Genomic DNA, 23922 nt, shown 5'->3' on the forward strand with positions numbered 1-23922 from the left:
AATGTTCCAGCTCCAAATTGATAGTATTTAAGGTGGATCTTGCATTAGTTCGCACTTGGTTCACAATCTGAAGTATTAATGGGATGGAGATTGTTATGGCAGTGGGTTTGTTTTAGGGTTTTAGAGTTTTAAGTAACTGCTTTAGACATGTTGTAATATCTTAAGTCACTTTTATTGCTATTTCATGGATATTACGCTGATTGTATATGTCCTGATTTGAATATTTGCCAACCATATATGTCTTAATTCTGTTGTTTAATAAACGAATTAAAAAAAAAAGAATTGACATGCTGCGGAAAATACTCTGTATGCAAATATAAGAAAAAATGTAACCAGATGATAGTGCTGCTGGCTGCAAATACACATGTACACAGCTCGGCTGCAATGAGTCCTCCCTTACAGTGGAGGTCACTGTTGTGGTCAGATCTTCACACCCGGAAACAACACATATCATCAGTTACAATGGTGAACCTGGGGCTCACTAGAGTCAATGACACCGTGGCTGCTAAACACCCGGTAAGTGAGATCTAGCATTAAGCCAGCTGCACCCACAGCTGAGGGTTTGTTACAGTTGTAGCTAGTGTAGACCATCCTCTGTGACTTCAGTCTGCTACATTGTATCAACTCCTAGGTCAGGAGAGAAACAAATGGAACAATCTGACAGTTTTTGCACAGGATGAGTCTTCACCCTTGGAATGTGAACAATAATGTTTCATTGACAGGCAGCAGAGGTAGTGAAATGTACATGCAATGACCCAGCATACCTCTACCATGTCTGTAAAGTGCTGTGGAATTAATGGCGCTGTACAATGAGTAATGAAAAATACCTGGTGACTCACAAGCTGGCTGAGACTTGTAGTGATATCCCAGGGGTAAATCAAGGCGATTTCTCAGACACATGACATGGCTGACTCATTGGGGATGGTAAATGACTTGTAGAAGAGGAATGCAGGATGGAAGGAGAAATACTACCCCCAGCATTCCTCCCATTTGTCTCTACACTTGTCCTCTGGAGCTCTCCACCCTCCGTCTGACCAACTGTCCACTTCTGAAACCACCTTTACTATATCAGAGGTGGATCCAGGTGTTGCTACACTTGGGGCAAATATTTAGTTTGGCGCTCACTCCTATACACAACTGAAACTGTGACATGAGTTCATGAGCATTTATCATATGACAGTCATATGGGATTTTCACACGTACAGTCACATGCCGACAAGCTGCTCATCATCAATCTCGCAATGTTCAGTGAAATACACCAGCCCCGGCTTCACTGAGAGACGTTAGTGACTGTAAGTATGAAAATTACATACCATGTATACTCGAGTATAAGCTGACCCGAGTATAAGCCGACCCCCCTAATTTTGCAACAAAAAACTGGGAACACTTATTGACTCGAGTATAAGCCTAGGGTGGGAAATGCAGCAGCTACCGGTAAATGAGAAAAATAAAAATAGATACCAATAAAAGTAAAATTAATTGAGACATCAGTAGGTTAAGTGTTTTTGAATATCCATATTGAATCAGGAGCCCCCTATAATGCTCCATACAGTTCATTATGGCCCCATAAGATGCTCCATATACAAATATGCCCCATATAATGCTCCATGCACTTCTTTATGGCCCCATAGATGCTCCATATAATGCTCCATGCAGTTCATTATGGCCCCATAGATGCTCCATATAATGCTCCATGCAGTTCATTATGGCCCCATAGATGCTCCATATACTGCTCCATGCAGTTATGGCCCCATAGATGCCCCATATAATGCTCCATGCAGTTATGGCACCATAGATGCCCCATATAATGCTCCATGCAGTTCATTATGGCCCCTTAGATGCTCCATATACTGCTCCATGCGGTTATGGCCCCATAGATGCCCCATATAATGCTCCATGCAGTTGTGGCCCCATAGATGCCCCATATAATGCTCCATGCAGTTCAGTATGGCCCCATAGACGCTCCATATAACATTGTGCCACATTATGCTGCTGCTGCACTAAAAAAAAAAAAATGACATACCTCTCCTCGCTGCCCGCTGCTCCTCAGCGTCCCATCTCTCTGCACTGACTGTTCAGGCAGAGGGCGGCACGCACACTAATACGTCATCGCACCCTCTGACCTGAACAGTCACAGCAAGAGGACGGGAAGACGGAGCGTCGGTGGAACGAGGGAAGGTAAATATGACATGCTCACCTGCTCCGGCGCTACTGACGCGGTCCCCGCATGTCCCAAGGTGTTCGGCGCGGCAGCTTCTTCCTGTAGTGAGCGGTCACATGGTACCGCTCATTACAGTAATGAATATGCGGCTCCACCTCTGTGGGAGTGGAGTCCATATTCATTACTTTAATGAGCGGTACCACGTGACCACTGAAGAGGGGAAGAAGCTGCCGCGCCGAACACCGTGGGACATGCAGGGACCGCGTCAGGAGCTCCGGAGCAGGTGAGTATTTGACAGGCGTCGCTCCCCCTCACCCACTGATCCCCCCGCCTTCCATGACTCGAGTATAAGCCAAGAGGGGCACTTTCAGCCCATTTTTTGGGGCTGAAAATCTCGGCTTATACTCGAGTATATACGGTAAGTGGTTATGTGACGACCACTGGAACCGGCAAGCAGAATCGAAATCCTGACAGTGAGGATATTACACACAGTTAGGAATGTGTATACTACAGCGCTTAATGTTCTAATTAAAGGGGTTGTCTAGGTTTGTGATGAAAGTCTGCAGTCACTGTATGTGACTGCAGAATTCTGACTCCTCACAGGGTACACACTGCACACTGTCAGGATTCTTCTGTGCAGACGGCAAGAGAGGGCGGTCATTTGACCACAAGTATGTGATTTCTATACCTAAAGTTACAATCTGACTAGACGTGCACAGAGTATCTCAATGCAAGTGAATTTAGTGAGGCTGATCACGTCTAGTCGGCACGTGACCACATGTAGGCCAGAGTTAGATGCAACTTATGAAAAATCGGTCCGATTCTCTCGCCTGAGAATCGCAGCAATGTTCTCCGTATGGTGATCCGTGTGTAATCCTTTGCATTGCGATGATGCGATTTCCTCGCATCTAAGTATCTGTGTGACATCCGTATGGCTTTACAGTTCTCACTGCTTTTCCCCAATGAATTTGATGGCTCAATGGGCTGAAATGAGGAAAATGTGTGCTTATTTCTCGCAAGTCACACTGATGGTCCATGTGGTGTCCCGATTTTTTTTTCTCGCACCCATAGACTTGCATTGGCGAGACTCGGGCAATATACAGGTACAATCGCAGCATGCTCTGCAATTTCACTTGCATGTTGAATACACCCAAGAAAAAATACGGCGATGGGAGCTGCCCCATAGATTAACACTGGTCCGAGTGCTCGGCGACGTTTTCTCGCATAACACTCGTCCGTATTATACGCTAGTGTGACTCCAGCCATATGCAAATATACTTTGCGGATACATGTCCTCTCACTGCTGGCACCAGAGAATTCTGACAGCGTGCACAGGTTGTGAGGATTCAGAAGTCTGCAGACACAGAATGGAAAACACACACACACACACACCCACCCCTGACCAAAGTCACCAAGTTGAAGATGAAATGATTTCTAAAAAAGGGATAAAGTTACAGATGACACATTTCTTTTATATTTTAGGAATAAAAAAATTAATCTTTTACATTTTAAACATTTCAAAAAGGAAAAGTTTCAGCACCCTGCATGTTTAGTACCTCCCTTTTGAAAGTATCTCAGCCTGTATACGCTTTTTGTAGCCAAACAAGAGTCTTTCAATTTTTGATTGAGGGATTTTCACCCACTCTTCCTTTGGGAATTCTTCCAGTTCTGTGAGATTCCAGGGACGTCTTGCATGCACGGCTATTTTGAGTTCTAGCCACATATTTTCAATGATGTTCAGATCAGGGGACTGTGAGGGCCATTGTACAACCTTCATCTTGCGCCTTTTGAGGTTGTCTATTGTGGATTTTGACGTGTGCTTAGGATCACTATTCATTTGTAGAAGCCATCCTCTTTTCAACTTCAGTTTTTTTGCAGATGGTGTTATGTTTGGATCAAGAATTTGTTGAAATGTCATTGAATCCGTTCTTCCCTCTACCGATTAAATATTCCCCATGCCATTGGCTGCAACACAACCCCAAAAGCATGGTTGATCCAACCCCATGCTTAATGTTTGGCGAGATGTTCTTTTCCAGAAATTCTGTGCCCTTTTTTCTCCACACATACTTTTGATCACTGCGGCCAAAGACTTCTATATACCCTCGTCTGTTGTGAATTCTGTTGTGGGTTCTGCCCTTAGGCTCCCTCCGGTGGTTATAAGTGGTAGTGCTGCTGTTTGTCCTTCACAACAGTCATCAGCTGCTTCCACCTTGGACGGGGCTATTTAGTCTGGCTCCTTCCTTTATTGAGTGCCAGTTGTCCATTGTTTTTCTGGAGGATTCACATCTCTGCTTGGTTTCTCCTTCTGGATTGTCCAAATCATCAAAGATAAGTCCTGGCTCTGTTTTTGCAGTCCACATGCGGTGGACTTAATACTTCTGTGAATTGCTATGTTTTTTCTTGTCCAGCTTTGTCTGTGTTACGATTTACTCAGCCAAGTTGGAAGCTCTGGAGTCACAGAGTTACCCTCCATGCCTTTAGTTAGGTGTGGAGATTTTTGTATTCTCTGTGGTGGATTTTGTAGTATTTTTTATACTGACCGCACAGTACTCTTTCCTGTCTTTTCTTTCTAGGTAGCGTGGCCTCCTTTGCTAAATTCTGTTTTCAGTCTGCGTTTGTAATTTCCCTCTCCTCTCACGGTCAATATTTGTGGGGGGCTGCCTTTCCTTTGGGAATTTTCTCTGAGGCAAGATAGTATTCCTGTTTCTTTCTTTAGGTGTAATTAGTCCTCCGGTCGTGACGAGGTGTCTAGGGAGTGACAGGAACATCCCACGGCTACTTCTAATTGATGTGTTAAGTTCAGGGTCTGCGGTCAGTATAGAGGCCACCTACTCCAGAGCTCGTCCATGCTGCTCCTAGGCCACCAGTTCATAACAGTACAACTGGCCAACAATGAGTTAACCGCATCTCAAAAGAAGGGAAAGAAAGTGCTGAGCCATTTTTTTTTCTGTACTCTGTTGTGTTTTTTTTTTCCCTCTTCACTTCAGTACTGTACAACCTAAATTTCTGTTATCTGTGACCCTGATCTGCTCATTATCGTCATTCTCTGTCATGGCATTTGTGGATTCAGGCGCCGCTTTAAATTTAATGGACTTAGAATTTGCCAGACGTTGTGGTTTTTCCTTACAGCCTTTGCGGAGTCCTATCCCTTTGAGGGGGATTGATGCTACACCATTGGCTAAAAATAAACCTCCGTTTTGGACACAGTTAACCATGTGCATGGCGCCAGCCCATCAGGAAGATTGCCGCTTCCTGGTGTTACATAATTTGCATGATGCTGTTGTGCTGGGGTTTCCATGGTTACAGGTACATAATCCGGTGTTGGATTGGAAATCTATGTCTGTGACTAGTTGGGGTTGTCAGGGGGTTCACGATGACGTTCCTCTGATGTCAATTTCCTAATCCCCCTCTTCTGAAATTCCTGAGTTTCTGTCAGATTTCCAGGATGTTTTCGATGAGCCCAAGTCCAGTTCCCTTCCACCGCATAGGGACTGTGATTGTGCTATTGATTTGATTCCAGGCTGTAAGTTTCCTAAGGGCCGACTTTTCAACCTGTCTGTGCCTGAACATGCCGCCATGCGGAGCTATGTAAGGGAGTCTTTGGAGAAGGGGCATATTCGGCCATCTTCTTCTCCATTAGGAGCAGGTTTTTTTTTTGTTGGCAGGAAGGATGGCTCCTTGAGACCCTGTATTGATTATCGCTAGGGTTGAGCGAAACGGATCGTTCATTTTCAAAAGTCGCCGACTTTTGGCAAAGTCGGGTTTCGTGAAACCCGACCCGACTCCAGCGTGGGATCGGCCACGTGGTCGGCGATCTTGGCGCCAAAGTCGCGTTTTGTATGACGCCTTCCCCGCCATTTTTTCAGCCAATTAAGGAGTGTGGGCAGCGTGATGACATAGGTTCCGGCCTGGTTTCTGCGGCGTCATAGAGCCATATTACCGTTTGTGAGAGAGAGAGAGAGAGAGAGAGAGAGAGAGAGAGAAAAAAAATAAAATAAAAAAAAAATATATATATATATATAATCCACATTGACTTGCATTGGGTTTCGTGTTCCGGAGCCCGACTTTATAGTACAATCGTCCGATTTCACGCGATACGACTTTCGAGAAGGTCGGGTTTCACAAAACCCAACTCGACCCTAAAAAAGCAAAAGTCGCTCAACCCTAATTATCGCCTCTTGAATAAGATCACGGTCAAATTCCAATACCCTTTGCTTTCTGATTTGTTTGCCAGAATTAAGGGGGCTAGTTGGTTTACTAAGATTGACCTTTGAGGGGTATATAATCTGGTTCGTATTAAGCAGGGTGACGAATGGAAAACTGCGTTTAATACGCCCGAGGGCCATTTTGAGTATCTTGTGATGCCATTCGGACTCTCTAATGCCCCATCTGTGTTTCAGTCCTTCATGCATGATATTTTTCGGAATTATCTTGATAAATTCATGATTGTATATTTGGATGATATTTTGATTTTTTCAGATGATTGGGAGTCTCATGTGAAACAAGTTAGGATGGTAATTCAGGTCCTTCGTGACAATGCCTTGTTTGTGAAGGGGTCTAAGTGCCTCTTTGGTGTACAGAAGGTTTCTTTTTTGGGCTTCATTTTTTCTCCATCATTTATAGAAATGGATCCGGCTAAGGTTCAGGCCATTCATGATTGGATCCAGCCCACATCCGTGAAGAGCCTTCAGAAATTTTTGGGCTTTGCTAATTTTTATCGCCGTTTCATTGCCAACTTCTCCAGTGTGGTTAAACCCCTGACCGATTTGACGAGGAAGGGCGCTGATGTAGCTAATTGGTCCTCTGAGGCCGTTTCTGCCTTTCAGGAGCTTAAGGGCCAATTTACTTCTGCCCCGTGTTGCGTCAGCCGGATTTTTCTCTTCCTTTTCAGGTTGAGGTTGACGCTTCTGAGATTGGGGCAGGGGCCGTTTTGTCTCAGAGGAATTCTGATGGTTCCTTGATGAAACCGTGTGCCTTCTTTTCTCGAAAGTTTTCGCCTGCGGAACGCAATTATGATGTCCGCAATCGTGAGTTGTTGGCTATGAAGTGGGCATTTGAGGAGTGGCGACATTGGCTTGAGGGGGCCAAGCACCGTATTGTGGTCTTGACCGATCATAAGAATCTGATTTACCTCGAGTCTGCCAAACGGCTGAATCCTAGACAGGCCCGACGGTCCCTGTTTTTCTCCCGTTTTGATTTTGTTGTCTCGTATCTTCCAGGTTCTAAGAATGTTAAGGCTGTTAAGGGAGTTTCTTGCCTGATTCAAGCCAGTTCAAGCCTCAGTTTATTGGTCCTTATAGGATTTCTGAGATTATCAATCCAGTGTCTTTTCGTTTGGCCCTTCCAGCCTCTTTTTCCATCCATAATGTTTTTCATAGATCTTTGTTGCAGAAATATGTGGTGCCCGTGGTTCCCTCTGTTGATCCTCCTGCCCCAGTGTTGATTGATGGGGAGTTGGAGTATGTTGTGGAGAAGATCTTGGATTCTCGTTTTTCTAGACGGAGGCTTCAGTATCTTATCAAGTGGAAGGGTTATGGCCAGGAGGATAATTCTTGGGTTGTTGCCTCCGATGTTCATGCTGACGATTTGGTTCGTGCCTTCCATTTGGCTCGTCCGGATCGGCCTGGGGGCTCTGGTGAGGGTTCGGTGACCCCTCCTCAAGGGGGGGGTACTGTTGTGAATTCTGTTGTGGGTTCTGCTCTTAGGCTTCCTCCGGTGGTTATAAGTGGTAGTGCTGCTGTTTGTCCTTCACAACAGTCATCAGCTGCTTCCACTTTGGACGGGGCTATTTAGTCTGGCTCCTTCCTTTACTGAGTGCCAGTTGTCCATTGTTTTTCTGGAGGATTCACATCTCTGCTTGGTTTCTCCTTCTGGATTGTCCAAATCATCAAAGATAAGTCCTGGCTCTGTTTTTGCAGTCCACATGCGGGGGACTTAATACTTCTGTGAATTGCTATGTTTTTTCTTGTCCAGCTTTGTCTGTGTTAAGATTTACTCAGCCAAGTTGGAAGCTCTGGAGTCACAGAGTTACCCTCCATGCCTTTAGTTAGGTGTGGAGATTTTTGTATTCTCTGTGGTGGATTTTGTAGTATTTTTTATACTGACCGCACAGTACTCTTTCCTGTCTTTTCTTTCTAGGTAGCGTGGCCTCCTTTGCTAAATTCTGTTTTCAGTCTGCGTTTGTAATTTCCCTCTCCTCTCACGGTCAATATTTGTGGGGGGCTGCCTTTCCTTTGGGAATTTTCTCTGAGGCAAGATAGTATTCCTGTTTCTTTCTTTAGGTGTAATTAGTCCTCCGGTCGTGACGAGGTGTCTAGGGAGTGACAGGAACATCCCACGGCTACTTCTAGTTGATGTGTTAAGTTCAGGGTCTGCGGTCAGTATAGAGGCCACCTACTCCAGAGCTCGTCCATGCTGCTCCTAGGCCACCAGTTCATAACACTCGTCGGTCCACAGGACTTGTTTTCAAAATGTATCAGGCTTGTTTAGATGTTATTTTGCATACTTCTGATGCTGTGCTGAAATTTATGGTGAGGACGCAGGGTGCAGTTTTTGTTCTGATGACTCTTCAATGAAGGCCATATTTGTACAGGTGTCTCTGAACAGTAAAACAATGTGCCACAACTCCGGAGACTGCTAAATCTTTCTGAAGCTCTTTTGCAGTCAATTGGGAGTTGTGATTTCCCTCTCTAGCAATCCTATGAGCAGCTCTCACAGAAATTTTGCTTGGTCTTCCAGACCTTATCTTGACTGTTCCTGGTAACTGCCATTTCTTAATTATATTTTGAACTGAGGAAAGGGCAACTTGAAAGCACTTTGCCACCTTCTTATAGCCTTCTGCTTTGTGGGTCCCACCATTTTTATTTTTAGAGTGCTAGGCCGCTGCTTAGAAGAACCCATAGCTGTTGCTTTTTGGCACGAGGTTAGAGGCGGGTAGGTTTTCTGTTGTGAATTAGACTTTTTGGCTCCCTCTTGTGGTTACTAGTGATATGACTCTGGGATTGTCTTTCCTCAGTTTGGCACCCACCTGGGTCGTTAGTCCAGGGGTGTTGCTATATAAACTTCCTGGATCCTTAGTCCAGTGCCTGGCATCGTTGTAATCAGATCCTTTCTGTTTGCTCCTGTCTGCTGCTCCTTGTTTGTGCAAAATTAAGCTAAGTCCTGCTTCTTTGTTTTTTGGTTATTTGCTTTGCTCTTATTTTTGTCCAGCTTGTACTAAATGTGATTCCTGACTTTGCTGGAAGCTCTAGGGGGCTGGTGTTCTCCCCCCGGGCCGTTAGACGGTTCGGGGGTTCTTGAATATCCAGCGTGGATATTTTGATAGGGTTTTTGCTGACCATATAAGTCATCTTACTATATTCTGCTATTAGCTAGTGGGCCTCTCTTTGCTAAATACCTAGCTCATTCTTACGTTTGTCTTTTCCTCTTACCTCACCGTTATTATTTGTTGGGGGCTTGTATCCAACTTTTGGGGTCTTTTCTCTGGAGGCAAGAAAGGTCTTTCTTTTCCCTTCTAGGGTTAGTTAGTTCTCCGGCTGGCGCGAGACGTCTAGAACCAACGTAGGCACGTTCCCCGGCTGCTGCTATTTGTGGTGCTAGGATTAGCTATATGGTCAGCTCAGTTACCACTGCCCTATGAGCTGTTTTTTTGTGTTTGCAGACTTAGTAATTATTTCTGAGACCCTCTGCCATTGGGGTCATAACAGTATGCCAGGCCAACATTGAATGTTTAATGCATTGCAGAAGTGAGATAATAAGAAAGGAAATTCTGAGTTTTTTTTTTTTTTTTTCCTCTCTTCCTTCCCTTTACCTCTGAGTGGCTTGTGCTTGTTGCAGACATGAATGTCCAGATCTTGATTACAAGTGTAGACCAGCTTGCTGCTCGTGTGCAGGGCATACAAGATTTTGTTACCAGTAGTCCAATGTCTGAACCTAAAATACCTATTCCTGAACTGTTTTCTGGAGACCGATTTAAGTTTAGGAATTTCAGGAATAATTGTAAATTGTTTCTATCTCTGAGACCCCGTTCATCTGGAGATTCAGCTCAGCAAGTTAAAATTGTTATCTCTTTTTTACGGGGCGACCCTCAGGATTGGGCTTTCTCGCTAGCGCCAGGAGATCCGGCATTGGCAAATATTGATGCGTTTTTTCTGGCGCTTGGATTGCTTTACGAGGAACCCAATCTTGAAGTTCAGGCAGAAAAAGCCTTGCTGGCTATTTCTCAGGGCCAGGATGAAGCTGAAGTGTATTGCCAAAAATTTCGGAAATGGTCCGTGCTTACTCAGTGGAATGAGTGTGCTCTGGCCGCAAATTTCAGAAATGGCCTTTCTGAAGCCATTAAGAATGTGATGGTGGGTTTCCCCATTCCTACAAGTCTGAATGATTCCATGGCGCTGGCTATTCAAATTGACCGGCGTTTGCGGGAGCGCAAAACCGCTAATCCTCTGGTGGTGTTGTCTGAACAAACACCTGATTTAATGCAATGTGATAGAATTCAGACTAGAAATGAGCGGAAAAATCATAGACGTCAGAATGGGTTGTGTTTTTACTGTGGTGATTCTACACATGTTATATCAGCATGCTCTAAACGCCTAACAAGGGTTGTTAGTCCTGTCGCCATTGGTAATTTGCAACCTAAATTTATTTTGTCTGTGACTTTAATTTGCTCATTGTCTTCTTACCCTGTTATGGCGTTTGTGGATTCAGGTGCTGCCCTGAGTCTTATGGATCTGTCATTTGCCAAGCGCTGTGGTTTTGTTCTTGAACCGTTGGTAAATCCTATTCCTCTTAGAGGTATTGATGCTACGCCATTGGCGGAAAATAAACCGCAGTTTTGGACGCAGGTAACCATGTGCATGACTCCTGAACATCGGGAGGTGATTCGTTTTCTTGTTCTGCATAAAATGCATGATTTGGTCGTTTTGGGTCTGCCATGGTTACAGACCCACAATCCAGTCTTGGATTGGAAGGCAATGTCTGTGTCAAGTTGGGGCTGTCAGGGAATTCATGCTGATTCCCCGCCGGTGTCTATTGCTTCCTCTACTCCTTCGGAAGTTCCTGAGTATTTGTCTGATCATCAGGATGTATTCAGCGAGTCCAGGTCCAGTGCTCTGCCTCCTCATAGGGACTGTGACTGCGCCATAGATTTGATTCCAGGTAGTAAATTTCCTAAGGGAAGACTATTTAATCTGCCTGTACCTGAGCATGCCGCAATGCGTTCGTATATCAAGGAGTCTCTGGAGAAGGGGCATATCCGTCCATCCTCTTCCCCTCTTGGTGCGGGATTCTTTTTTGTGGCCAAGAAGGACGGATCTTTGAGACCTTGTATTGACTATCGGCTTCTGAATAAAATCACTGTTAAATTTCAGTATCCTTTGCCTGTGTTGTCGGACTTGTTTGCCCGGATTAAAGGTGCCAAGTGGTTCACCAAGATAGATCTTCGTGGTGCGTACAACCTTGTGCGCATTAAGCAAGGAGATGAATGGAAGACAGCATTTAATACGCCCGAAGGTCATTTTGAGTACTTGGTGATGCCTTTTGGGCTCTCTAATGCTCCCTCAGTGTTTCAGTCCTTTATGCATGATATTTTCCGGAAGTATCTGGATAAATTTATGATTGTTTATCTGGATGATATTCTGGTTTTCTCTGAAGATTGGGACTCACATGTGGAGCAGGTCAGGATGGTGTTTCAGGTTTTGCGTGAGAATGCTTTGTTTGTTAAGGGCTCAAAGTGTCTCTTTGGAGTACAGAAGGTTCCCTTTTTGGGGTTTATTTTTTCCCCTTCTGCTGTGGAGATGGACCCAGTCAAGGTCCGAGCTATTCATGATTGGACTCAACCCACGTCAGTTAAGAGTCTTCAGAAGTTCTTGGGTTTTGCTAACTTCTACCGTCGTTTTATCGCTAAATTTTCTAACGTTGTTAAACCTTTGACGGATATGACCAAGAAAGGTTCTGATGTTGCTAACTGGGCTCCTGCAGCCGTGGAGGCGTTCCAAGAGTTGAAGCGCCGGTTTACTTCGGCGCCTGTTTTGTGCCAGCTTGATGTCTCACTTCCCTTTCAGGTCGAAGTGGATGCTTCTGAGATTGGGGCAGGGGCCGTTTTGTCGCAGAGAGGCCCTCGTATTTACGAGAGGTCTCGTATTTACCAGGTTCAAAGAATGTGAAGGCTGATGCTCTTTCAAGGAGCTTTGTGCCTGACTCTCCTGGAGTCGCAGAACCAGTTGGTATTCTTAAAGAGGGAGTTATCTTGTCGGCCATTTCTCCTGATTTGCGACGTGTGTTGCAGAGATTTCAGGCTGGTAGACCTGACTCTTGTCCACCTGACAGACTGTTTGTTCCTGATAAGTGGACCAGCAGAGTCATTTCCGAGGTTCATTCCTCGGTGTTGGCAGGGCATCCGGGAATTTTTGGCACCAGAGATCTGGTGGCTAGGTCCTTTTGGTGGCCTTCCTTGTCACGGGATGTGCGGTCATTTGTGCAGTCCTGTGGGACTTGTGCTCGAGCTAAGCCTTGCTGTTCTCGTGCCAGCGGGTTGCTCTTGCCCTTGCCTGTCCTGAAGAGGCCTTGGACACACATTTCCATGGATTTCATTTCAGATCTCCCGGTGTCTCAGGGCATGTCTGTCATCTGGGTGGTATGTGATTGCTTTTCTAAAATGGTCCATTTGGTGCCTTTGCCTAAGCTGCCTTCCTCTTCCGATATGGTTCCTGTGTTCTTTCAGAATGTGGTTCGTTTACACGGCATTCCTGAGAATATTGTGTCTGACAGAGGATCCCAGTTTGTTTCCAGGTTCTGGCGATCCTTTTGTGCTAGGATGGGCATTGATTTGTCGTTTTCGTCTGCCTTTCATCCTCAGACTAATGGACAAACGGAGCGAACTAATCAGACTCTGGAGGCTTATTTGAGGTGTTTTGTTTCGGCAGATCAGGATGATTGGGTGACCTTCTTGCCGTTGGCTGAGTTTGCCCTTAATAATCGGGCTAGTTCCGCTACTTTGGTTTCGCCATTTTTCTGCAACTCTGGTTTCCATCCTCGTTTTTCCTCGGGACATGTGGAGCCTTCTGACTGTCCTGGGGTAGATTCTGTGGTGGATAGGTTGCAGCAGATCTGGAATCATGTGGTGGACAACTTAAAGTTGTCACAGGAGAAGGCTCAGCGTTTTGCCAACCGCCGCCGCGGTGTGGGTCCCCGACTTCGTGTTGGGGATTTGGTATGGCTGTCTTCTCGATTTGTTCCTATGAAGGTCTCCTCTCCTAAATTTAAGCCTCGCTTCATCGGTCCTTACAAGATATTGGAAATCCTTAATCCTGTGTCCTTTCGCTTGGATCTTCCGGTGTCGTTTGCCATTCACAACGTGTTCCATAGGTCTTTGTTGCGGCGGTACGTTGTACCTGTGGTTCCTTCTGTTGAGCCTCCTGCTCCGGTGTTGGTTGAGGGCGAGTTGGAGTACGTGGTGGAGAAGATCTTGGATTCTTGTCTCTCCAGACGGAGGCTTCAGTATCTGGTCAAGTGGAAGGGCTATGGTCAGGAGGATAATTCCTGGGTGGTTGCTTCTGATGTGCATGCGGCCGATTTAGTTCGTGCCTTTCACGCTGCTCATCCTGATCGCCCTGGTGGTCTTGGTGAGGGTTCGGTGACCCCTCCTTAAGGGGGGGGGGTACTGTTGTGAATTAGACTTTTTGGCTCCCTCTTGTGGTTACTAGTGATATGACTCTGGGATTGTCTTTCCTCAGTTTGGCACCCACCTGGGTCGTTAGTCCAGGGGTGTTGCTATATAAACTTCCTGGATCCTTAGTCCAGTGCCTGGCATCGTTGTAATCAGATCCTTTCTGTTTGCTCCTGTCTGCTGCTCCTTGTTCGTGCAAAATTAAGCTAAGTCCTGCTTCTTTGTTTTTTGGTTATTTGCTTTGCTCTTATTTTTGTCCAGCTTGTACTAAATGTGATTCCTGACTTTGCTGGAAGCTCTAGGGGGCTGGTGTTCTCCCCCCGGGCCGTTAGACGGTTCGGGGGTTCTTGAATATCCAGCGTGGATATTTTGATAGGGTTTTTGCTGACCATATAAGTCATCTTACTATATTCTGCTATTAGCTAGTGGGCCTCTCTTTGCTAAATACCTAGCTCATTCTTACGTTTGTCTTTTCCTCTTACCTCACAGTTATTATTTGTTGGGGGCTTGTATCCAACTTTTGGGGTCTTTTCTCTGGAGGCAAGAAAGGTCTTTCTTTTCCCTTCTAGGGTTAGTTAGTTCTCCGGCTGGCGCGAGACGTCTAGAACCAACGTAGGCACGTTCCCCGGCTGCTGCTATTTGTGGTGCTAGGATTAGATATATGGTCAGCTCAGTTACCACTGCCCTATGAGCTGGTTTTTTGTGTTTGCAGACTTAGTAATTATTTCTGAGACCCTCTGCCATTGGGGTCATAACAGTTTTCATAAAGCTGTGAAATTTGCATCACCTGGCCTTTCCTAACAATGATGGTGAACAAGCTATAACTCTAACAGGCTAATTAACTTTGACCAAGGTTTCAGACATCATCTGAGAACACAAATCTCAAAGGGTGCTCAAACTTCTGCATTGGCCCATTTTCCTTTTTGAAAATTTTAAATGTAAAAAAATGACTGTGTATACACATACATACATACATTTATTTATTTTTGCCTAAAATACAAAGGAAATATGTCTTTAACTTTAGGCCTTTTAGAGATAATTTCATCTTCAACTTACTTAACTGTTCATAATAATAGTAATTTAGACCAGGGGTGCCCAAAATTTTACATGCCACTTGAGACCTGTCCTCTGCCTTGTAGAGTTCTATGTGCTCCTCTAGACACGTCCTCCTTCCACATTACTCTGTGCTCCTCTAAATTAGCCCTCCTCCTTGTACGTTACATGCTCCTCCTCCTAGACTTATCCTCTGCCTTCTACATTACTCTGTGCTCCTCCTCCTAGACTTGTCCCCTGACTTCTACATTACTCTGTACTCCTCCTACTAGTCCTGTCCTCCTCCTTTTACGTTACTTTGTACTCCTCCTGCTAGACTTGTCCTCTGCCTTCTACATTACTCTGTACTCCTACTACTAGTCCTGTCCCCCTCCTTCTACATTACTTTCTGCTCCTGCTAGACTTGTCCTCTGCCTGCTACATTACTCTGCACTTCTCCTACTAGTCCTGTCCTCCTCCTTTTATGTTACTCTGTACTCCTCCTGCTAGACTTTCCTCTGCCTTCTACATTACTCTGTACTCCTCATACTAGTCCTGTCCTCCTCCTTCTAGATTACTGTGCTCCTCCTGCTAGACATGTCATCTGCACTCTATATTACTCTGTGCTTCTCCTCCTAGACTTGTTCTCTGCCTTCTACATTATTTTATGCTCCTCCTTAGACTTGTCCTCTGTCTTCTGTGCTCCTCCTCCTAGACTTGTCCTCTGCCTTCTACATTACTCTGTACTCCTACTATTAGTCCTGTCCCCCTCCTTCCACATTACTTTGTGCTCCTGCTAGACTTGTGCTCTGCATTCTATATTAGGCTATATGCACACGTTGCAGATTTGACTGTGCATTTTCCATGCAGATTCTGCATTTCTTGGCAGAAAACGCAGGTCAGAATCTGCATTTTTTTTTACCCCTGCAGATTTCTATTATGGAATGGGTGCAGAAACGCAGCAGTTCTGCACAAAGAATTGAGATGCTCCTTTTTTGAATCTGCTGCGTTTTTTTTGCACCATTAGCACAGCATTTTTTTTTGCCATTGATTTACATTGTACTGTAAATCACTTACGGTGATCTGCAGCGTTTCTGCGTGGAAAAAAAAGCTGCAGAGCTGCAGAAAATCTGCAACGTGTGCACATACCTTTACTCTGTGCTTCTCCTCCTAGACTTGTTCTCTGCCTTCTACATTATTTTATGCTCCTCCTCTTAGACTTGTCCTCTATCTTCTGTGCTCCTCCTCCTAGACTTGTCCTCTGCCTTCTACATTACTCTGTACTTCTACTACTAGTCCTGTCCTCCTCCTTCTACAATACTTTGTGCTCCTCCTAGACTTGTCCTCTGCTTTCTAACTTACTCTGTGCTCCTCTAGACATGTCCTACTCCTTCCACATTACTCTGTGCTCCTCTAAATTAGCCCTCCTCCTTGTATGTTACACTATGCTCCTTCTCCTAGACTTATCCTCTGCCTTCTACATTACTCTGTGCTCCTCCTAGACTTGTCCCCTGCCTCTTACATTACTCTGTACTCCTCCTCCTAGACTTGTCTTCTGCCTTCCATATTACTACAGATCCTCCCTTCACTCGGCATCACAGACCTTGCCCTCTCCTGGAACTCCTTATACCTCTATAACCACATATTTAGCATCTCCCATTCCCACATTACCTCATTTCTACTCTGTTGGTTTTCCTCAAGGCTCTGTCCTGGGGCTGTAGTGTGCTCCATCTAAAAGTCATGGGTGAGTTCATTGAATAAAGTAGCACTTTGATGCTGATGACACTCACATCTACCTGTCTGGCCCAGAGGTCATGCCTCTGCTGTCCAAAATACTAGAATATCTATTAGGCCGGAGTCACACTAGAGCGTAATACGGACGAGTGCTTTAAAAAAATAAATAAATAAATAAAAAAATCGCATAGCACTCGGACCAGTATTCTTCTATGGGGCAGCTCACATAACCGTTTTTTTCCTCTGCCGTTTTCAGTGTGTGAGTGAAATCACAGCATGCTGCGATTGTCACCGACACTCAGCTGAGTCTCTGTTCACTCACACCCATATAAGCCTATGGGTGCGAGTGAGACAACGCACATCACTCAGATATCATCCGAGTGCTGTGCGTTATATGCTGACCCCGGCAATGGAGGAGATGGAGAAATTCATTTCTCCGCCTCCTCCGCAGCTGTGCTCCGATCCGCTCTCTGCGAGAGGCTCGGAGCACAGACGCATGACACTCGGCTCCTGCTGATGGCAGAGCAGGAGCCGAGTGTCATTAGCATATCGCATCGGATGCTCTCACATCGGATGCAATACGCCAGTGTGACCCCGACCTTAGCTACAGCCTCCTTTTCCTCTTGCAGATTTGCCTGCGGATCCACAGCGGATTGGCGTCTGCGGATTCGTAGCAGTTTTCCATCAGGTGTACACCTATGGAAAACCAAATCCGCTGTGCCCATGGTGCAGAAAGTACAGCGCGGAAACGCTGCGTTGTATTTTCTGCAGCATGTCAATTCTTTGTGCGGATTCAGAAGCGTTTTACACCTGCTCCTCAATAGGAATCCGCAGGTGTAAAACCGCAGGTGAAATCCGCAGGAAATCCGCGTTTTACCTGCGGATTTTTCAAAAACGGTTCGGAAATATCCACACACGAATCTGCAACGTGGGCACATAGCCTTAAACTTAACATTGGCAATACAGAATTCATCTTTCCACTAGCCAGCTCAAATCCCTCTCCGGACTTCATCACCCTTACCGGTATGTGCACACGATGTGGATTTTGATGCGGATACACAGCGGATTTGACACTGCAGATCTGCAGCAGTTTTCCATGAGTTTACAGTACCATGTAAACCTATGGAAAACAAAATCCGCAGTGCACATGGTGCGGATAAAAATGCACGGAAACGCAGCATTGTTTATTCTGCAGCATGTCAATTCTTTGTGTGGATTCCGCTGCGGTTTACACTTGCTCCATAATAGGAATCCGCACAAAAAACGCTGTAAATCTGCAGTAAATCCGCAGTGTGGTTTACCTGCGTATTTACAAAAACAGGTGCGGAAAATTCTGCAGAGATCCCACCTACGAGTGCACATACCCTACAGGTTCCACCATTTCCCTAATCTCCCAATGTCACTGCCTCGGTGTAACCTTTTACTCTGCTCTGTCCTTTTAAACCTCACATTGAAACCCTTACCACCTCCTGTGGCGCACCCTACATTAAAGAAGGCTGAATAATTTATAATTTATTTTTTTTTAAAGGGATTAAAAGGATATGCAGCGTGCCAGTCACAGGCGTTCATGAAGGGCGTGGTCACCTTTATCACAGGTAATTGTCCCTGCCCATGATATTTAGGGGCCATGGTGGAAACACCACCAGGAACTATTTCAGTTGCATTCCGGATTATCAGGATTAGGGCTCTTTTCCATTTGCGAGATAAACGTCCGTGTCTCGCATGTGAAAACCAAGCTCTGGCGCCGGCACTCCAGAGCGGAGCGTGCGGCTGCATAGCAACACATGGAGCTGCACGCTCCGCTCCCAAGTACCAGCGCCACAGCTTGGTTTTCACATGCGAGACACGGATGTTTATCTCGAACGCTGCGGCTCCACGCAGCGTTCAATCCGCTGCTATTCCGGATGTAAAACGGCACATTGACACATAACCCTTATAAAGCCAGAAACTGATTCCTCACACAGAAAATGAGTCGCAGAGTAAAACAGAAGGGAATTTAGAATTTCCTGAATGGCTGAATGACATGTCAGCAGACCTCAGACAAGAGGAGCACATTATTTTGTGACTTTTTAACCTTTATCTGTCAATTTACTTTCCACGATTTTCTTTGTTGCTCTTCTGTCATTTTTTTTATGAGAGCGTGATGTCTGAGACACTAGTTGTAGTTTCTGATGCCGCCATTTACGTCACCCCCCACACATTTCCCACCATGGTTATTGCAGTTTGCTTTCTACAATGTTTAGCCCCCTCCAGACCACACTAATTTAATTTGTGTTTTTTTCCCTCCCCTTTAACAAGACCAAAGCTTTTTCACTTCCAAGATGAGGGCTTGTTTTTTTGTGGCATAAATTGTAGTTCCGAACAACATTCAATTTACATTTAAATGAAACGGAAAAATCTGAAAAATAATCCAAGTGCTGTTAATTAGCTTGAAAAAAAACAAACAAACCACTAATTATATCATTGTCTTCTCTTTTGTTTTTATGGCATTCATTTATTAATGTTTTTGTTTTGTTTTGGGTGGGGGAGCTTTTTATGTGGAGAGAGATGTCAAAAAACAAAAAAAACAGCAAGTTCTGCGTTTCAACTTTTTCTTTTTGTCGTTTAATCTGCAGGTGAAATATTTTCAGATGGAGATAGATCGGGCTTTTATCGAAGCGGCGATAGTATAAAATAAAAGCATATTTGCTTAGGAAAAGTTCCAATTTTTTTTTTTATAACTTTCTTTACACTATATTTTTTTGTTTTTAAAAGACTTAAAAGTGAAAATCACTGTCTCCAATTCAATCCACTTTGAGAGTGGGCTTCACAGGAGTACCACGGTGAGGGGCAGAGACCTTCAGCAGTCCTCCAGCTGACAAGGCACCTTGCGTCTTAAATGACACCGAATTCAACCGGTACCGGCTGTACAACACAGATTGCGCCAGCCATATGTAGTGCTTCATTTAATCTTAATTTTTATTTTTTTTTTTGGGGGGGGGGGCAGGGTAGGTAGGAGGGAGTGGATTAAAAAAAAAAAAGACAATACTGATTGATTGTTTATTTACAACAATCCACAAATGGGAAACATACCACAAAATAATAAATGAATATTAATAATAAATTTGTCACATGAGCTCATGCATGCAATGCCACTACTCAAGAATGGGGGACTGGCATGTAGGCTTCTAAGCGTGCTCTTTACCGTGTGTTAACCTCTTCATGCCTGTGCTTTCAGGGACAGGTGCCGCACTGGTGATCCAGAGTGTGTTCAGAAAGCGGCTGCGGTATCCTCTGCGGTGGAATATTCTCCTGTCTGTGGGTAAGCAGAACAGGCCTAGATCTGTAGATGTCTGCTGAGTAATGGCACATAAAGGGGAACATTACCCCCCAAAAATAAAAACAATTGTGCCGTTCCCCACAGCTGCCAAGTTGCAGTGCGCAAATCCTTCCATTCTTTTGGTTTCTATCAATTACTCTATTGATTTAGTGACCTGCAGAACTTAAAACAGGTGTGGTAACAAGAATGTACCACATTAACCCCTTTATCCCCGAAGGTGGATTGCACGTTAATGACCGGGCCAATCTTTACAATTCTGACCATGTCCCTTTATGAGGTTATAACTCTGGAATGATTCAACGGATCTTGACGATTCTGACATTGTTTTCTCGTGACATATTGTACTTCATGATAATGGTAAAACTTGCATTCATTTGTGGGAAAAAAAAATTTGCAAAAATTTTGCAATTTTTAAACTTTTTAATTTTCATGCCCTTATATCACAGAGAGAGCTGTCACACAAAATAGTTAATAAATAACATTTCCCACATGTCTACTTTACATCAGCACCATTTTGGAATCAATTTTTTTTTGTTAGGAAGTTATAAGAGTTAAAAATTGACCATCAATTTTTTTATTTTTTTTTTTTCATTTTTCCAACAAAATTTACAAAACTTTTTCTTTTTTGTAGGGACCACATCACATTTGAAGTCATTTTGAGGGGCCTATATAACAGAAAATACCTAAAAGTGTCTCCATTCTGAAAACCACACCCCTCAAGGTGCTCAAACCCACATTCAAGAAGTTTATTAACCCTTCAGATGCTTCATGGGAATTTCAGGAATGTGGGGAAAAAAAAGCAGGAACATTTAACTTTTTTTTTTGCCCAAAAATTTACTTCAGATCCAAATTATATATTTTGCCAAGGGTAAGAGGAAAAAATGGACCCTAAAATTTGTTGTGTAGTTTCTCCTGAGCATGCCGATACCCCATATGTGGGGAAAGCCACTGTTTGGGTGCACATCAGGTGCCAGGACTGCAGAGTTCTCCATAAGTGACCCCATTTTACAAACTACAGCTAAGCACATGATCACCTCTTGGCGCCGTTTTCTTTTACATCTGAACCTGATTTCAGTTGCAGGATCAGTGGCCAGCTACGTAGTGACTAAGAGGGAAACGGAGAAGTGCACTGACCTGTGGATCTACCTGGAGAAAGGACAGATATCGCAATTACATGACGCAGGTAACTGTAGATATGTACACACCTCTGTGACCTTCCACATTGGGCTATTGGTAAGGCGATAATGGATGGAAATGATCACATACTCCTGCAGTTTTGTATAGCCGCGTTTGCATCATGTGAACACTGCCCCTTTAAATAATAATCTCACTTAATGTAAAAGGTAAAATTGATTTCTCCTTTTGTGCCTGTAATCTCTTTAAAACCAGGTGATTTTTCATTTTTGCATTTTCGTTTTTTTCTTCCCCCAACTTCTAAGAACTGTAACTTTTATTTTTCTGCTGTCATAGCCGTAAGACAATTGCTTTTTTGTTTTGCTTTTTGTGGGACCAGTTGTAGTTTTGATTAACACCATTCGCATTACCTGTGAAGACCTGGAAAATAATTCCGAATGAGATGAAATACAAAATAAAATGCAGTTCTGCAATCGTCCTTTTTAAGGTTTAGTTCTTGAGCATTCGTTGTATGGTAAGCGAACTGTCCACATGATTCTTCAGGTCAGTTCAATTACAGCGATACCAAACTTGCATGGATTTTTTCGACATGATGGAAAAAAGTACAAAAAACCCACCTAAAAATCTTGCCATGTGATGCCTTTTTCCCAACACCCATATTTTTTTTTCTTTAATTTTCCATCATTAGAGCTGGGTGAGGGCTTGGTTTTTTTTTGTTTGGTGAGCTGACTGATTTATTGTTAAACAAAGTTTTGTTCACTTTTTATTGCATATTTTTAAGGAGTTGTGGTGACCAAAACCCCTGCAAATGTTGCTGTTGCTTTTCTTTTTTTCTTTTTTTTTACAATGCTTATTGTATGGTTAGTTTTATATTTTGATTGGATTTGTGTGAATGCAGCATATGTTTATTTATTTTAGTCCAGATTTTTAATAAGGGAAAAAATTGGGTGATTTCAATTTTTAGGTTAAGATTATTTATTTTATTTTTTTACTTTTTCTTTTAAAGGGGTATTCACATCTCCAATATCATATACCAATATGTATAAGGTGTAATAATATTAGCAAATTCCTTCAATTAGAAATGTATAGGTTTTTTTTATCCGTTTTTTTGAGGCTCTCCATGCTTGTGTGGTGCCTGTCATACAGCCGTGACACATGCAGCGGCGGATTATTGGAGCGCTCCAGTTACCCGGGTTCCCGATGCAGCTTATTCGGTAAGCGCTATAGCTTCCCGAATAAGGAGGGAGCCGAAGATACTCGCTCATCTCTAGTTACAACCACTAGAAACTAGCTAACTGTCACTATATCAGTGGTCGTAACCATGGATACCTAAGATCCTGCAATGCCTGCACATGAGGAAAGCTACATTTATAATTTGAGGTATTTGCTAATATTTGTATTCGTGCACCTACTACTTGTTGGGATAGGATCTTGGAGATGGGAATCTCCCTTTACTCCCTTTAGGGGAAGGGTGGGAACCTTTTTTTCTGCCAAGGGCCATTTGGATATTTATAACCTAATTTGTGGCCGTACAAAATTGTCAACTTGAAAATTACTCTACCATTTTTGCTCAAACAGTTAATTACCTAATGTGATGGCTGGAGCTGCTCCTCTTTGGTGAGGAGTGAGGTTAGGTGGTAATGATGATGTTGCTACTCGCAACTACTTTTACAGGTTGTTCTGAACGTAGATGTATATTAGACCCCATATCTCCTCAAAGTGCGAAACTGATCACATTACTTTTATTTAACTAAACAGTGGGAGGTCTGCAGTATGTATCACATAGAAAACACAGAGACTGCAGTATACACATCACATAGGAGACACAGACTTCAGTATACACATCACATAGGAGACACCGAGACTGCTGCCTTCATTATCTACACCAGAGTGCAGAGCATGCTAAATCCACCCGCAAAGAGCATCCTGACTCTGGACAGTAATCTTTCGCTCTGTACACCACAGCATTCATTAGTGAATGCTGCATGCTCACAGTCTAGAAACACACAAGAGCAAAAAAAAAACTTCCCAGATAAAAAGTTACAAATTTTATTATGGAAAAAGTATTTATACACTGAAAACTAATAACATAATGACCAAGTAGACAGATTTGGAACATTGGTGTAAAGGAAAAGGACCCACGGTATTTAAGTGGATGGGAAAAACAATAAAGTAGCGATTTATATAAAATGTCAGTGCTCACAGGTTATTGCCTATGACAATGTCATTCTTCATCATCTTTATTATAAGGCCGGTGTCACACTTGCGAGTGTAATGCGAGAAACTTGCACAAGTCTCTCGCATCAATACCTGGCACTGCCGCCGGCACTTGGACCGGAGTGTGCGGCTACATGTTTTTCTATGCAGCTGAACGCTCCGGTCCCGAAGGCTGGCGGCAGTGCCGGGTATTGATGCGAGTTTCTCGCATTACACACGCAAGTGTGACCCCGGCCTTAAAATGATATACACCTTCTATACTTATGCTATCTATATATAGCTCTTCACTGTGGAGTCTGCATTTATGCTTCTTAATTATAGTTACTAACTTAGCATTATTACTATACACATGCATTCGAGGCAATGACTGGTTAAATCACCATGGAGACATATATTAACCTATGAGCACTGACACTTTATATAAATCGCTGCTACTTTATTGGTCTTCCCATCCACTTACATACTGTGGGACCTTTTGCTTTACACCTCTATTCCAAAACTGTCCACTTGGTCATTATGTTATTTTGTTGTTAGTTTTCAGTGTATAAATACTTTTTCATAATAAAATGTGTTCATTTTTATCTGGGACTGTTTTTTTTTTTTTTTTTTTGCTCTCATGTGTTTTAGTTAATATGAGAGTGTCCTGTGTTACTCCGGCCC

General features: G+C 43.8%; 1 protein-coding gene across 1 annotated transcript in view; it reads left to right on the forward strand.

Moving 5' to 3' along the window:
• Window positions 1–384: 384 nt before the first annotated feature.
• The window catches only part of TMEM141 (transmembrane protein 141), a 42965-nt gene continuing 19427 nt past the window's right edge, over window positions 385–23922 (forward strand). The window contains exons 1-4 of the mRNA XM_077284591.1: window positions 385–516; window positions 18121–18187; window positions 19810–19893; window positions 20987–21094. Coding sequence (XP_077140706.1) covers window positions 385–516; window positions 18121–18187; window positions 19810–19893; window positions 20987–21094 — 391 coding nt within the window. The remainder of the gene's footprint in view (window positions 517–18120; window positions 18188–19809; window positions 19894–20986; window positions 21095–23922) is intronic.

The sequence above is a fragment of the Ranitomeya variabilis genome, chromosome 2, assembly GCF_051348905.1.
Source record: "Ranitomeya variabilis isolate aRanVar5 chromosome 2, aRanVar5.hap1, whole genome shotgun sequence".
NCBI classification, from domain to species: Eukaryota; Metazoa; Chordata; class Amphibia; order Anura; family Dendrobatidae; genus Ranitomeya; species Ranitomeya variabilis.